Here is a 14,561-nt window from a genome sequence, read left to right on the forward strand (position 1 = left end):
CTCTCATCTCTCTCCCCTCTGGCTGTGAGTTACTCTCTCATCTCTCTCCCCTCTGGCTGTGAGTTACTCTCTCCCCTCTGGCTGTGAGTTACTCTCTCATCTCTCTCCCCTCTGGCTGTGAGTTACTCTCTCATCTCTCTCCCCTCTGACTGTGAGTTACTCTCTCATCTCACTCCCCTCTGGTTGTGAGTTACTCTCTCATCTCTCTCCCCTCTGGTTGTGAGTTACTCTCTCATCTCTCTCCCCTCTGGCTGTGAGTTACTCTCTCATCTCACTCCCCTCTGGCTGTGAGTACTCTCTCATCTCTCTCCCCTCTGGTTGTGAGTTACTCTCTCATCTCTCTCCCCTCTGGTTGTGAGTTACGCTCTCATCTCTCTCCCCTCTGGCTGTGAGTTACTCTCTCATCTCTCTCCCCTCTGGCTGTGAGTTACTCTCTCATCTCTCTCCCCTCTGGCTGTGAGTTACTCTCTCATCTCTCTCCCCTCTGACTGTGAGTTACTCTCTCATCTCTCTCCCCTCTGGTTGTGAGTTACTCTCTCATCTCTCTCCCCTCTGGCTATGAGTTACTCTCTCATCTCACTCCCCTCTGGCTGTGAGTTACTCTCTCATCTCTCTCCCCTCTGGCTGTGAGTTACTCTCTCATCTCTCTCCCCTCTGGCTGTGAGTTACGCTCTCATCTCTCTCCCCTCTGGCTGTGAGTTACTCTCTCATCTCTCTCCCCTCTGGCTGTGAGTTACTCTCTCATCTCTCTCCCCTCTGGCTGTGAGTTACTCTCTCATCTCTCTCCCCTCTGGCTGTGAGTTACTCTCTCATCTCTCTCCCCTCTGGCTGTGAGTTACTGTCTCATCTCTCTCCCCTCTGGCTGTGAGTTACTGTCTCATCTCTCTCCCCTCTGGCTGTGAGTTACTGTCTCATCTCTCTCCCCTCTGGCTGTGAGTTACTCTCTCATCTCTCTCCCCTCTGGCTGTGAGTTACTCTCTCATCTCTCTCCCTTCTGGCTGTCAGTTACTCTCTCATCTCTCTCCCCTCTGGCTGTGAGTTACTCTCTCATCTCTCTCCCCTCTGGCTGTGAGTTACTGTCTCATCTCTCTCCCCTCTGGTTGTGAGTTACTCTCTCATCTGTCTCCCCTCTGGTTGTGAGTTACTGTCTCATCTCTCTCCCCTCTGGCTATGAGTTACTCTCTCATCTCTCTCCCCTCTGGCTGTGAGTTACTCTCTCATCTCTCTCCCCTCTGGTTGTGAGTTACTCTCTCATCTCTCTCCCCTCTGGTTGTGAGTTACTCTCTTCTCTCTCCCCTCTGGCTGTGAGTTACTCTCTCATCTCTCTCCCCTCTGGCTGTCAGTTACGCTCTCATCTCTCTCCCCTCTGGCTGTGAGTTACTCTCTCATCTCTCTCCCCTCTGGCTGTGAGTTACTCTCTCATCTCTCTCCCCTCTGGTTGTGAGTTACTCTCTCATCTCTCTCCCCTCTGGTTGTGAGTTACTCTCTCATCTCTCTCCCCTCTTGTTGTGAGTTACTCTCTCATCTCTCTCCCCTCTGGCTATGAGTTACTTTCTCATCTCTCTCCCCTCTGGCTGTGAGTTACTGTCTCATCTCTCTCCCCTCTGGCTGTGAGTTACTCTCTCATCTCTCTCCCCTCTGGCTGTGAGTTACTCTCTCATCTCACTCCCCTCTGGCTGTGAGTTACTCTCTCATCTCTCTCCCCTCTGGCTGTGAGTTACTCTCTCATCTCACTCCCCTCTGGCTGTGAGTTACTCTCTCATATCTCTCCCCTCTGGCTGTGAGTTACTGTCTCATCTCTCTCCCCTCTGGTTGTGAGTTACTCTCTCATCTCACTCCCCTCTGGCTGTGAGTTACTCTCTCATCTCACTCCCCTCTGGCTGTGAGTTACTCTCTCATCTCTCTCCCCTCTGGCTGTGAGTTACTCTCTCATCTCACTCCCCTCTGGCTGTGAGTTACTCTCCCATCTCTCTCCCTTCTGGCTGTGAGTTACTCTCTCATCTCTCTCCCTTCTGGCTATGAGTTACTGTCTCATCTCTCTCCCCTCTGGTTGTGAGTTACTCTCTCATCTCACTCCCCTCTGGCTGTGAGTTACTGTCTCATCTCTCTCCCCTCTGGCTGTGAGTTACTCTCTCATCTCTCTCCCCTCTGGCTGTGAGTTACTCTCTCATCTCTCTCCCCTCTGGCTGTGAGTTACTCTCTCATCTCTCTCCCTTCTGGCTGTGAGTTACTCTCTCATCTCTCTCCCTTCTGGCTATGAGTTACTGTCTCATCTCTCTCCCCTCTGGCTGTGAGTTACTCTCTCATCCCTCTCCCCTCTGGCTTTGAGTTACTCTCTCATCTCTCTCCCCTCTGGCTTTGAGTTACTCTCTCATCTCTCTCCCCTCTGGCTGTGAGTTACTCTCTCATCTCTCTCCCCTCTGGCTGTGAGTTACTCTCTCATCTCTCTCCCTTCTGGCTGTGAGTTACTCTCTCATCTCTCTCCCCTCTGGCTGTGAGTTACTCTCTCATCTCTCTCCCCTCTGGCTGTGAGTTACTGTCTCATCTCTCTCCCCTCTGGTTGTGAGTTACTCTCTTCTCTCTCCCCTCTGGCTGTGAGTTACTCTCTCATCTCTCTCCCCTCTGGCTGTGAGTTACTCTCTCATCTCTCTCCCCTCTGGCTGTGAGTTACGCTCTCATCTCTCTCCCCTCTGGCTGTGAGTTACTCTCTCATCTCTCTCCCCTCTGGCTGTGAGTTACTCTCTCATCTCTCTCCCCTCTGGCTGTGAGTTACTCTCTCATCTCTCTCCCCTCTGGCTGTGAGTTACTCTCTCATCTCTCTCCCCTCTGGCTGTGAGTTACTCTCTCATCTCTCTCCCCTCTGGCTGTGAGTTACTGTCTCATCTCTCTCCCCTCTGGCTGTGAGTTACTGTCTCATCTCTCTCCCCTCTGGATGTGAGTTACTGTCTCATCTCTCTCCCCTCTGGCTGTGAGTTACTGTCTCATCTCTCTCCCCTCTGGATGTGAGTTACTGTCTCATCTCTCTCCCCTCTGGCTGTGAGTTACTGTCTCATCTCTCTCCCCTCTGGCTGTGAGTTACTCTCTCATCTCTCTCCCCTCTGGCTGTGAGTTACTCTCTCATCTCTCTCCCTTCTGGCTGTCAGTTACTCTCTCATCTCTCTCCCCTCTGGCTGTGAGTTACTCTCTCATCTCTCTCCCCTCTGGCTGTGAGTTACTGTCTCATCTCTCTCCCCTCTGGCTGTGAGTTACTCTCTCATCTCTCTCCCCTCTGGCTGTGAGTTACTGTCTCATCTCTCTCCCCTCTGGTTGTGAGTTACTCTCTTCTCTCTCCCCTCTGGCTGTGAGTTACTGTCTCATCTCTCTCCCCTCTTGTTGTGAGTTACTCTCTCATCTCTCTCCCCTCTGGTTGTGAGTTACTCTCTCATCTCTCTCCCCTCTGGTTGTGAGTTACTCTCTTCTCTCTCCCCTCTGGCTGTGAGTTACTCTCTCATCTCTCTCCCCTCTGGCTGTCAGTTACGCTCTCATCTCTCTCCCCTCTGGCTGTGAGTTACTCTCTCATCTCTCTCCCCTCTGGCTGTGAGTTACTGTCTCATCTCTCTCCCCTCTGGCTATGAGTTACTGTCTCATCTCTCTCCCCTCTGGCTGTGAGTTACTCTCTCATCTCTCTCCCCTCTGGCTATGAGTTACTGTCTCATCTCTCTCCCCTCTGGCTGTGAGTTACTCTCTCATCTCTCTCCCCTCTGGCTGTGAGTTACTGTCTCATCTCTCTCCCCTCTGGCTGTGAGTTACTGTCTCATCTCTCTCCCCTCTGGCTATGAGTTACTGTCTCATCTCTCTCCCCTCTGGCTGTGAGTTACTCTCTCATCTCTCTCCCCTCTGGCTATGAGTTACTGTCTCATCTCTCTCCCCTCTGGCTGTGAGTTACTCTCTCATCTCTCTCCCCTCTGGCTATGAGTTACTGTCTCATCTCTCTCCCCTCTGGCTGTGAGTTACTCTCTCATCTCTCTCCCCTCTGGCTGTGAGTTACTGTCTCATCTCTCTCCCTTCTGGCTGTGAGTTACTCTCTCATCTCTCTCCCCTCTGGCTATGAGTTACTCTCTCATCTCTCTCCCCTCTGGCTATGAGTTACTCTCTCATCTCTCTCCCCTCTGGCTGTGAGTTACTCTCTCATCTCTCTCCCCTCTGGCTGTGAGTTACTCTCTCATCTCACTCCCCTCTGGCTGTGAGTTACTCTCTCATATCTCTCCCCTCTGGCTGTGAGTTACTGTCTCATATCTCTCCCCTCTGGCTGTGAGTTACTGTCTCATCTCTCTCCCCTCTGGCTGTGAGTTACTCTCTCATCTCTCTCCCCTCTGGCTGTGAGTTACTCTCTCATCTCACTCCCCTCTGGCTGTGAGTTACTCTCTCATATCTCTCCCCTCTGGCTGTGAGTTACTCTCTCATCTCTCTCCCCTCTGGTTGTGAGTTACTGTCTCATCTCTCTCCCCTCTGGCTGTGAGTTACTCTCTCATCTCTCTCCCCTCTGGCTGTGAGTTACTCTCTCATCTCTCTCCCCTCTGGCTGTGAGTTACTCTCTCATCTCACTCCCCTCTGGCTGTGAGTTACTCTCTCATCTCTCTCCCTTCTGGCTGTGAGTTACTCTCTCATCTCTCTCCCTTCTGGCTGTGAGTTACTGTCTCATCTCTCTCCCCTCTGGCTGTGAGTTACTCTCTCATCTGTCTCCCCTCTGGCTGTGAGTTACTCTCTCATCTGTCTCCCCTCTGGCTGTGAGTTACTCTCTCATCTCTCTCCCTTCTGGCTATGAGTTACTGTCTCATCTCTCTCCCCTCTGGCTTTGAGTTACTCTCTCATCTCTCTCCCTTCTGGCTATGAGTTACTGTCTCATCTCTCTCCCCTCTGGCTGTGAGTTACTCTCTCATCTGTCTCCCCTCTGGCTGTCAGTTACGCTCTCATCTCTCTCCCCTCTGGCTGTGAGTTACTGTCTCATCTCTCTCCCCTCTGGCTGTGAGTTACTGTCTCATCTCTCTCCCCTCTGGCTGTGAGTTACTCTCTCATCTCTCTCCCCTCTGGCTGTGAGTTACTCTCTCATCTCTCTCCCTTCTGGCTGTGAGTTACTCTCTCATCTCTCTCCCCTCTGGCTGTGAGTTACTCTCTCATCTCTCTCCCCTCTGGCTGTGAGTTACTGTCTCATCTCTCTCCCCTCTGGTTGTGAGTTACTCTCTTCTCTCTCCCCTCTGGCTGTGAGTTACTCTCTCATCTGTCTCCCCTCTGGCTGTGAGTTACTCTCTCATCTCTCTCCCCTCTGGCTGTCAGTTACTCTCTCATCTCTCTCCCCTCTGGCTGTGAGTTACTGTCTCTTCTCACTCCCCTCTGGCTGTGAGTTACTGTCTCATCTCTCTCCCCTCTGGCTGTGAGTTACTGTCTCATCTCTCTCCCCTCTGGCTGTGAGTTACTGTCTCATCTCTCTCCCTTCTGGCTGTGAGTTACTCTCTCATCTGTCTCCCCTCTGGCTGTGAGTTACTGTCTCATCTCTCTCCCCTCTGGCTGTGAGTTACTCTCTCATCTGTCTCCCCTCTGGCTGTGAGTTACTCTCTCATCTCACTCCCCTCTGGCTATGAGTTACTCTCTCATCTCACTCCCCTCTGGCTGTGAGTTACTGTCTCATCTCTCTCCCCTCTGGCTATGAGTTACTCTCTCATCTCTCTCCCCTCTGGCTATGAGTTACTCTCTCATCTCTCTCCCCTCTGGCTATGAGTTACTCTCTCATCTCTCTCCCCTCTGGCTGTGAGTTACTCTCTCATCTCTCTCCCCTCTGGCTGTGAGTTACTCTCTCATCTCTCTCCCCTCTGGCTATGAGTTACTCTCTCATCTCTCTCCCCTCTGGCTATGAGTTACTCTCTCATCTCACTCCCCTCTGGCTATGAGTTACTCTCTCATCTCACTCCCCTCTGGCTATGAGTTACTCTCTCATCTCTCTCCCCTCTGGCTATGAGTTACTCTCTCATCTCTCTCCCCTCTGGCTGTGAGTTACTGTCTCATCTCACTCCCCTCTGGCTGTGAGTTACTCTCTCATCTCACTCCCCTCTGGCTGTGGGTTACTCTCTCATCTCTCTCCCCTCTGGCTGTGAGTTACTCTCTCATCTCTCTCCCCTCTGGTTGTGAGTTACTGTCTCATCTCTCTCCCCTCTGGCTGTGAGTTACTGTCTCATCTCTCTCCCCTCTGGCTGTGAGTTACTCTCTCATCTCTCTCCCCTCTGGCTGTGAGTTACTCTCTCATCTCTCTCCCCTCTGGCTGTGAGTTACTCTCTCATCTCTCTCCCCTCTGGCTGTGAGTTACTCTCTCATCTCTCTCCCCTCTGGCTGTGAGTTACTCTCTCATCTCACTCCCCTCTGGCTGTGGGTTACTCTCTCATCTGTCTCCCCTCTGGCTGTGAGTTACTGTCTCATCTCTCTCCCCTCTGGCTGTGAGTTACTGTCTCATCTCTCTCCCCTCTGGCTGTGAGTTACTGTCTCATCTCTCTCCCCTCTGGCTGTGAGTTACTCTCTTCTCTCTTCCCTCTGGCTGTGAGTTACTCTCTTCTCTCTCCCCTCTGGCTGTGAGTTACTGTCTCATCTCTCTCCCCTCTGGCTGTCAGTTACTGTCTCATCTCTCTCCCCTCTGGCTGTGAGTTACTGTCTCATCTCTCTCCCCTCTGGCTGTGAGTTACTCTCTTCTCTCTTCCCTCTGGCTGTGAGTTACTCTCTTCTCTCTTCCCTCTGGCTGTGAGTTACTGTCTCATCTCTCTCCCCTCTGGCTGTGAGTTACTCTCTTCTCTCTTCCCTCTGGCTGTGAGTTACTCTCTTCTCTCTCCCCTCTGGCTGTGAGTTACTCTCTTCTCTCTCCCCTTTCTCCATGAATTACTCTCTCTTATCTCTGCTTTCATCTTTCCCACCTCTTCATCTGTCTCCCCTTTTTCGGTTTCCCTGTGTCTGTGTATAGGTTTATTATAGTAACATTTCAACCTGTTCTGAGTTAGAAGTAAATCAGGGAATTCCTTGGAGCTTATCACAGGAAATCAGTCTGTTTTAAATTCACCCTTTCATTGTCATCAGACCGCTATAGCATATGAAGTACAAACCCTAAAACTCTGTGTTGTCTAGTTATGTTGAACCTAAATTGGCACACAATATTTTTAACCCAGTATCTACCAGAAGCATTTGCAGTTAATTGTATTATGTTCTGTGCAGTCTGACTCAAGTGATAGAGTGCATTAACATCTGTATGTTAGATAGAGTGCATTAACATCTGTATGTTAGATAGAGTGGGGGGGTTAATTCCCTGACACTATAGGCTTCTATGGGAAAACATTTCAGATAACAAGTAGTAGAGATCTTCATTTAGTTCTTTGTTGTACTATTTCAATTAAACTTAAGCATCAAACACCTCACACACACATATATATATACAGATACACATATATATATATTTACACACACACACACACATATATATATATATATATATATATATATATATACACACACATATAAACATGCACACACATATATATATATACACACACACACACACACACACATATAAACATGCACACGCATATATATATACACATACACACACACACACATATAAACATGCACACGCATATATATATACACATACACACACATATATATATATATATATATACACATACACAAACATATACACACACACATATTTATATATACACACACATATATATATATATATATATATATATATATATATATATATACACAAAATACGGAAGGGAACTGCACTCCAAGACCGGACCAGGTACACATCCAGTGACTCAGCAACATCCAGCCCTGGGTGCTAAATAGCACTCCAAAAAAGCTGTGATGTCACCAGAGCCACAGGCAGTTAACCCCAGTCTGGAATGGGTGCAAGAAACAAGGGGGATTACAAACAAAAAATAATACAACACATAGAGACACCCAGCACTCACCAGCTAGTTTACAGCTAAGATAAAATCACAACTGGAAAGGTTAGTTACCGTATCTGGCCAAATGGGAAAAGCTCAGGCACCACGTCAAGGTCATTTCCACTGCCTGAGTCCCTAACACAGCCACACCATGCGAGCTCACAAAGCCAAACAAACTGAGAACAAAGAAGGGGTGCACAGGTGGATGTAATCACCCAGAGAAATACAAAACACGGAAGGGAACTGCACTCCAAGACCGGACCAGGTACACATCCAGTGACTCAGCAACATCCAGCAACATAGTGTGTGTATATATATATATATATATATAAAATATATATATTTATACATATAAATATATGTATACACACACACACAGATATATATATATATATATACATATATATGTGCACAGTATACACACACACATACATACACAGTATACACACACACACACATATATATATATATATATATATATATATAAATATATGTATACAAAATCAGGAGAAAGGAATGCACATCCAGTCTGGACCGGGTACACATCCCATGACTCCTAAACAGGCCCAGCTTTGGTTGCTATCGCACTCACATAAATCTCCTCTATCTGCAGAGTCACAGGCAGTTAACCCCGGGCCTGCCAGGGTGCAAATCCTTAGGGAGAATTACAAAATCAGACAATACAACACACATAAAGTCCAGTACTCACTCACAAGCTCTCAGCTAGGATTAAAAAGCAAAACCGGAAGAGTTAGTTACCGCATTTGGCCAAATGGGACAAGCCCAGGTACCACGTCAAGGTAATAATCTTGTTTGTTTATTAGCTTGCATTTGTGTGCGTGGTTGCAGTTGTGTGGCTGTATTATGGACCCAGGTGAATGGAAGAGACCTTGATGTGGTGCCTGGGCTTGTCCAATTTGGCCAAATGCGGTAACTAACTCTTCCGGTTTTGATTTTTAATCCTAGCTAAGAGCTTGTGAGTATGGGACTTAATGTGTGTTGTATTGTCTGATTTTGTAATTCTCCCTAAGGATTTGCACCCTGGCAGGCCTGGGGTTAACTGCCTGTGACTCTGTAAATAGAGGAGCTTTATGTGAGTGCGATAGCAACCAAAGCTGGGCCTGTTTATGAGTCATGGGATGTGTACCAGGTCAAGTCTGGATGTGCATTCCTTTCTCCTGATTTTGCTTATGCCCAGGGTGATTACATATGGCTGTGAACCCTGACCTGTTCCCCGTTTATTTGAATATTAGCTTGCATTTGTGTGCATGACTGCAGTTCTGTGGCTGTATTAGGGACCCAGGTATGTGGAAGAGACCTTGACGTGGTACCTGGGCACAGCTAAAACCATGGTTTGGTTATTGGTAGGAAATGAATAAGGTGACATATAAGAATAACATTTAAACCATGTCCATTAGGGCCACTCATGGCACAGCCCTTTAGTGTGATACGGCTTTATTATACATTTAAAACACAAAGGGCTAGATTACGAGTGGAGGAGCACTAACAGTTACGTGCGAGCGAAAAGGGGTTTATCATGGCTGTTGGCGCTCGTTGGGTAAAGATATGAGGTCTTAGGTGTTAGAAAAAAAAGTCTGCAAAGGGCTTTAACGTAGCGATACATACATATGTATACAGTATATGTCTATATGTTTATATATGTGTACATATGTATTTATGTGTGTATATCTGTATTTACAGTCTATGTCTTTATGTTTATATATGTGTACATATGTATTTATGTGTGTATATCTGTATTTACAGTCTATGTCTTTATGTTTATATATGTGTACATATGTATTTATGTGTGTATATCTGTATTTACAGTCATATATACACATATAAACACAAATGCATATGTATACATATATATATATATATATATATATATATATATATATATATATATGTGCATAGGAGCCCACATATTTATAAGAATTTCATATTTAATAAAGTGTTTAACTATGTATTCACTGTAAATATTTCACATTCCAATGTTCTACACATAGCAGAATATGTTCTATGTAAATATAAATATATTCCTGTATATAGCTATACTATATATAATCATCTATATATATATATATATATATATATATATAGGTATAGATATATATTGTACCAAAAGACCATCATATATATGTAGGAATATGTATTTCAGATATATGTAGGAATATGTATTTTTGAATAAATAGAACATATTCTGCTATGTGAAGAACATTGGAATGTTAAATATTTATATTTTCATGTTGGGTTAACGCATATGAGAATACACTATCAGTTTTGCGTGTGAGTGGGAGGGTTAGTTTTTTTTTACATGGACTTTTATGGTGAGTACATTATCCCACACAATGGGGCCTATTTATTATTGTGCGAGCAGACATGATCCATTATAGCGGATCATGTCCGCTGCACATCAATAACGCTCTCGGCATTTATCATTGCACCAGCAGTTCTTGTGAACTGCTGGTGTAATACCGCCCCCTGCAAATTCGCGGCCAATCGGCCGCTAGCAGCGAGTGTCAATCAACCCAATCGTAATCAATCGGGTTGATTTCTGTCCGCTGCCTCAGAGCAGGCAGACAAGTTATGGAGCAGCGGTCTTTAGACCTCTGCTTCATAACTTCTATTTCCGGCAAGCCTGAAGGCTCGCCGGAATCACGGCCCCAATATATTAAGCGTGAAAACGGTTTACTTTCAACTTGAAATACGGGCTAACCCGAACATGCTCAAAAGAGTGTTAAATAGCACTCCACTTGTAATCTGGCCCTAAATAATCATTTTAAATAATAAAATAAATTTAAAAAAAAGGAGGCTATATAGAGAATAACCTGTGTTTAATAAATACAGAAGAATCAGATACTTATCAGACCCAATAATTATTAGAGAATCATATTTCCTCCCGTTGTGACTTACTCACAAATCGCCTGTGTTTGATATGATTACATTTTGGGCTGATGGATTATAAAAGTTATTGGTGAAACCTTCCAGACTCAGAGATTTATTCATTTTAATCCCTTAATCCCAATAATTATATCCATTGCTGGAAACAGTTTATTTAAGATTTCTAAGCTTCTTTCTGATGGTAAATCTGCCGCATCAGCCATATACAGTGTGTTCTAGAACTGGTTTAAAATAAATGTATCATTCAAAAGTTATGTTTCGATCCTTCTCATAACCAACTAAGAGCTAGTTTCCATTGAGCCGTAATTCCATTTGCGTGCACTCACAAACCGATAAATATGCTGTCGGAAGCAATATCGTTTATCGACTGCTTCCAACGGTCCGTTATAACCCAATTTTGGCAACCGGACTCCGGCTGCCAAAAACATTATCGTTTCCCATACAAAGTATAGGAAGCCGCTAATCTTTAAATTATACCCGGTTTCCAATGCCCGCGCAAACCATAAATACACTGTCGGTGGCTGCCGATACACTAACAAAAATTACACACAGCGCAACTAGGTGTGAAACAGGAAAAAGGTGCTCTTTGAGACCTTTTTCCCATTGAAATCTAACCCGACACGTCAAAACCCCTCTATCCGCCATCCCCCCCACATCGCAATTTATAATAAATGTATTAACCTCTAGACCGCCATGCCCCACAGCGCAAACTATCTATTTAAACTATTAACCCCTAATCCGCCATTAACCCACATCACAATTAACCTAATAAATCTATTAACCCCTAAACCGCCAAACCCTACAACACAAATAACTGATCACTAAGCCCCCTAACCTAACACCCCCTAAATTAACCCCATTACATAAATTCAAATAATCCTAAATTACAATTAAAATAAAAAATCTAACGTTACATTAAAAATAAAAAATAAACTAAGTTTAAATTAAGCTAAAATTACGGAAAATAAAAAAGTCTAACATTACATAAAATAATAAACAAAATTATTAAAAATACAAAAATTAAACCTAATCCCTATGAAAATAAAAAAGCCCCCCCCAAAATAAAAACACCCCCTAATCTAATATTAAACTACCAATAGCCCTTAAAAGGGCCTTTTGCAGGGCATTGCCCTAAGTTAAACAGCTCTTTTACCTTTAAAAACACTAAGTCCCCCAATAACAGTAAAACCCACACCCACCAAACCCCCCAAAATAAAAAACCTAACACTAAAAAAACCTAAACTACCCATTGCCCTTAAAGGGGCATTTGTATGGGCATTGCCCTTAAAAGGGCATTCAGCTCTTTTACTACCATTAAAAGGGCATTCAGCTCTTTTACTACCATTAAAAGGGCATTCAGCTCTTTTTCAGCATCCAAATCCCTAATCTAAATTTTTTTTTTTTTTTTAAAAAAAGCCTAACTCTAACCACCACATAGGTACTCACGGTTCCTGAAGTCCGGCAGTGAAGTCTTCTTCCAAGCGGTGACCTCTTCTATCTTCATCCAGGACCGCGGAACTGAAGACCGGCGACTGGAGTGTGGAAGATCCTCTTTGTATGATCGCCACTGTACACTGAATAGTAAATTCAAGGTACGCGATTAAATATGGCGTCCCTTGCATTCCTATTGGCTGATTTGATTCTTCAAATTCAAATCAGCCAATAGAATGAGAGCTACTAAAATCCTATTGGCTGATTTGAACAGCCAATAGGATTTCAGTAGCTCTCATCCTATTGGCTGATTTGAATTTATAGAATCAAATCAGCCAATAGGAATGCAAGTAACGCCATATTTAATTGCGTACCTTTAATTCACTATTCAGTGTACAGCTGAAAACTGGGGAATGGGTAATACAGGGATTATCTATCTTTTAAAACAATAACAATTCTATGGTAGACTGTCCCTTTAATATGCATTTATTAGTGTTTAAGTCATGTGGCAAAGAATAATAATAATAAAGTACCAGCGATTGAAACTACTGGAAACTAATTCGCACATAGATTTAGTCAACCAATTCACTCCAGTGCTAGCTGCTAGCATATATTCATACACTAAAATTACTTCATTTAGCCACTTGTGTCTTAAAATATAGTTTGGTGGATTTTTTTACGCTCCGGGAGAGACGCCGAAGCTGCCCCTGGTAAATGCCGGAACTCCCACTCTCGTTACCTGTGCACTAAATTTCTGCTTATATATATATATTTAAAAGTTTTAGTAGACAACCCAAGGTATTAATCTAGGCCCATTTTGGTATAGTTCATACCACCGTTTCACTGCCAAATGCAGTCATATTATAAAGAATAACTTTTTCACAAATTTTGTGTTTCTCACTGAAACGATTTACTCACAACTACTGCAGTTATGACATAAACGGTTGTAAAAGCTTCTCCAGGGTCCCCTTTGTTCAGAAAGAGCAGACATACATAGCTTTGCCATTGCCTTTTGGTAATTAGAAGGTTACTAATTGCAGCAGTGCACCACACTTTTGAAATTGCCGGCAGTAAAGGAGTTAATCGGTTAGCTTGTAAAGTTAAGTTTACCTGTAGTATAGAGATTACCCTCCCACCCCCTGATCCATACCTGATCTTTCCCAAACAGCTCTCATAACTGGTCATTGCACCAGCAGTTCACAAGAAATCCTGGTGCAATGATAAATGCCGACAGTGTACGCTGTCGGCCTTTATCGATGTGCAGCGGACATGATACGCTATATCGTATCATGTCCGCTTGCACTATGATAAATCTACCCTATAGACTCTATTGGAGTTCAGTTTTGTCTCAAACATTTTATATTACAATGTCAAGGTGTTTTATATCTCTTTCAGTATAATAGTGGCACTCAAGCACAATTTTATAGCAAACACAGGCAGAATAAATAATGACTATATTAAACATTTTATGGCGATTAAATGATGAGTTGAATTCCCCTTTAATAAGCTTTACATTACCCTTCAGGTTCCTCTGATCTGTGAGACCAAGCCCATCAGCATTCACCAGATCATGGCATACCAGCGGAACGGATGCGTAAAGAGCCGCAGTGCCCCTCACCTCTCCACCTCCCCACCGGAATTTCATCAGATGCAACCAGAGCTGGAGCACCGGGAGCAAAACCGGGACAGAGACCAATGTACAATAGAGATCAGCGAGCTGGAGACCAACGTGTAACAGTGAGGCCTGGTTCTCTGCTCACTCTCGCACGCTGCCCTGAGGCTACTGGTGGAAGCCCCGTATGTCACCAGCAATGCTGAGCAGTGGATAAAAGGTTGTGAGTCCCAAAGCACAGACTGGTCCTTTGTGTTAGGAAGATATTTTACTCTTCAGGACTCTGAGTAATGGAGGGGTCTATATCGGGGTCATATGATGACCTTTATACGTGTCACCTTTGTCACGTTATAAGGTATCTCCTCATGTCACAAAATAAATATCTCCTTTCTTTTTATCATTGCAAGGTTACAGTTATTACGTTTCCCCAATGTGTGTGTGTAAGAGAGGCTGCAAGTTGTCCGGTCTTTACCCCAGCTTTCAGCTAGAAGGGAATGAGAGAAGACTCATGTACAGAGTGTGATAGATATCTCCTAAGCTGATGTAGCAGGAAGTATGGTAAAACAACTGCTGGTTTGCATGAATAGAACAGAGTGTATATGAAAGGCAGCATTGCTCCGTTTACGTTTCCCCAATGTGTGTGTGTGAGA

The 14,561-nt window shown here is 44.6% G+C and overlaps 1 protein-coding gene across 2 annotated transcripts in view; it reads left to right on the forward strand.

Moving 5' to 3' along the window:
• SLC1A7 (solute carrier family 1 member 7) overlaps positions 1-14,308 on the forward strand; it is a 291,573-nt gene extending 277,265 nt beyond the window's left edge. For both annotated transcript variants that reach the window (XM_053693457.1, XM_053693458.1), the window contains one exon: positions 13,825-14,308. In XM_053693457.1, coding sequence (XP_053549432.1) covers positions 13,825-14,034 — 210 coding nt within the window. In that variant the 3' untranslated portion in view covers positions 14,035-14,308. The remainder of the gene's footprint in view (positions 1-13,824) is intronic.
• The last annotated feature ends 253 nt before the right edge of the window (positions 14,309-14,561 follow it).

Source organism: Bombina bombina, chromosome 10, assembly GCF_027579735.1.
Source record: "Bombina bombina isolate aBomBom1 chromosome 10, aBomBom1.pri, whole genome shotgun sequence".
Taxonomy (NCBI): Eukaryota; Metazoa; Chordata; class Amphibia; order Anura; family Bombinatoridae; genus Bombina; species Bombina bombina.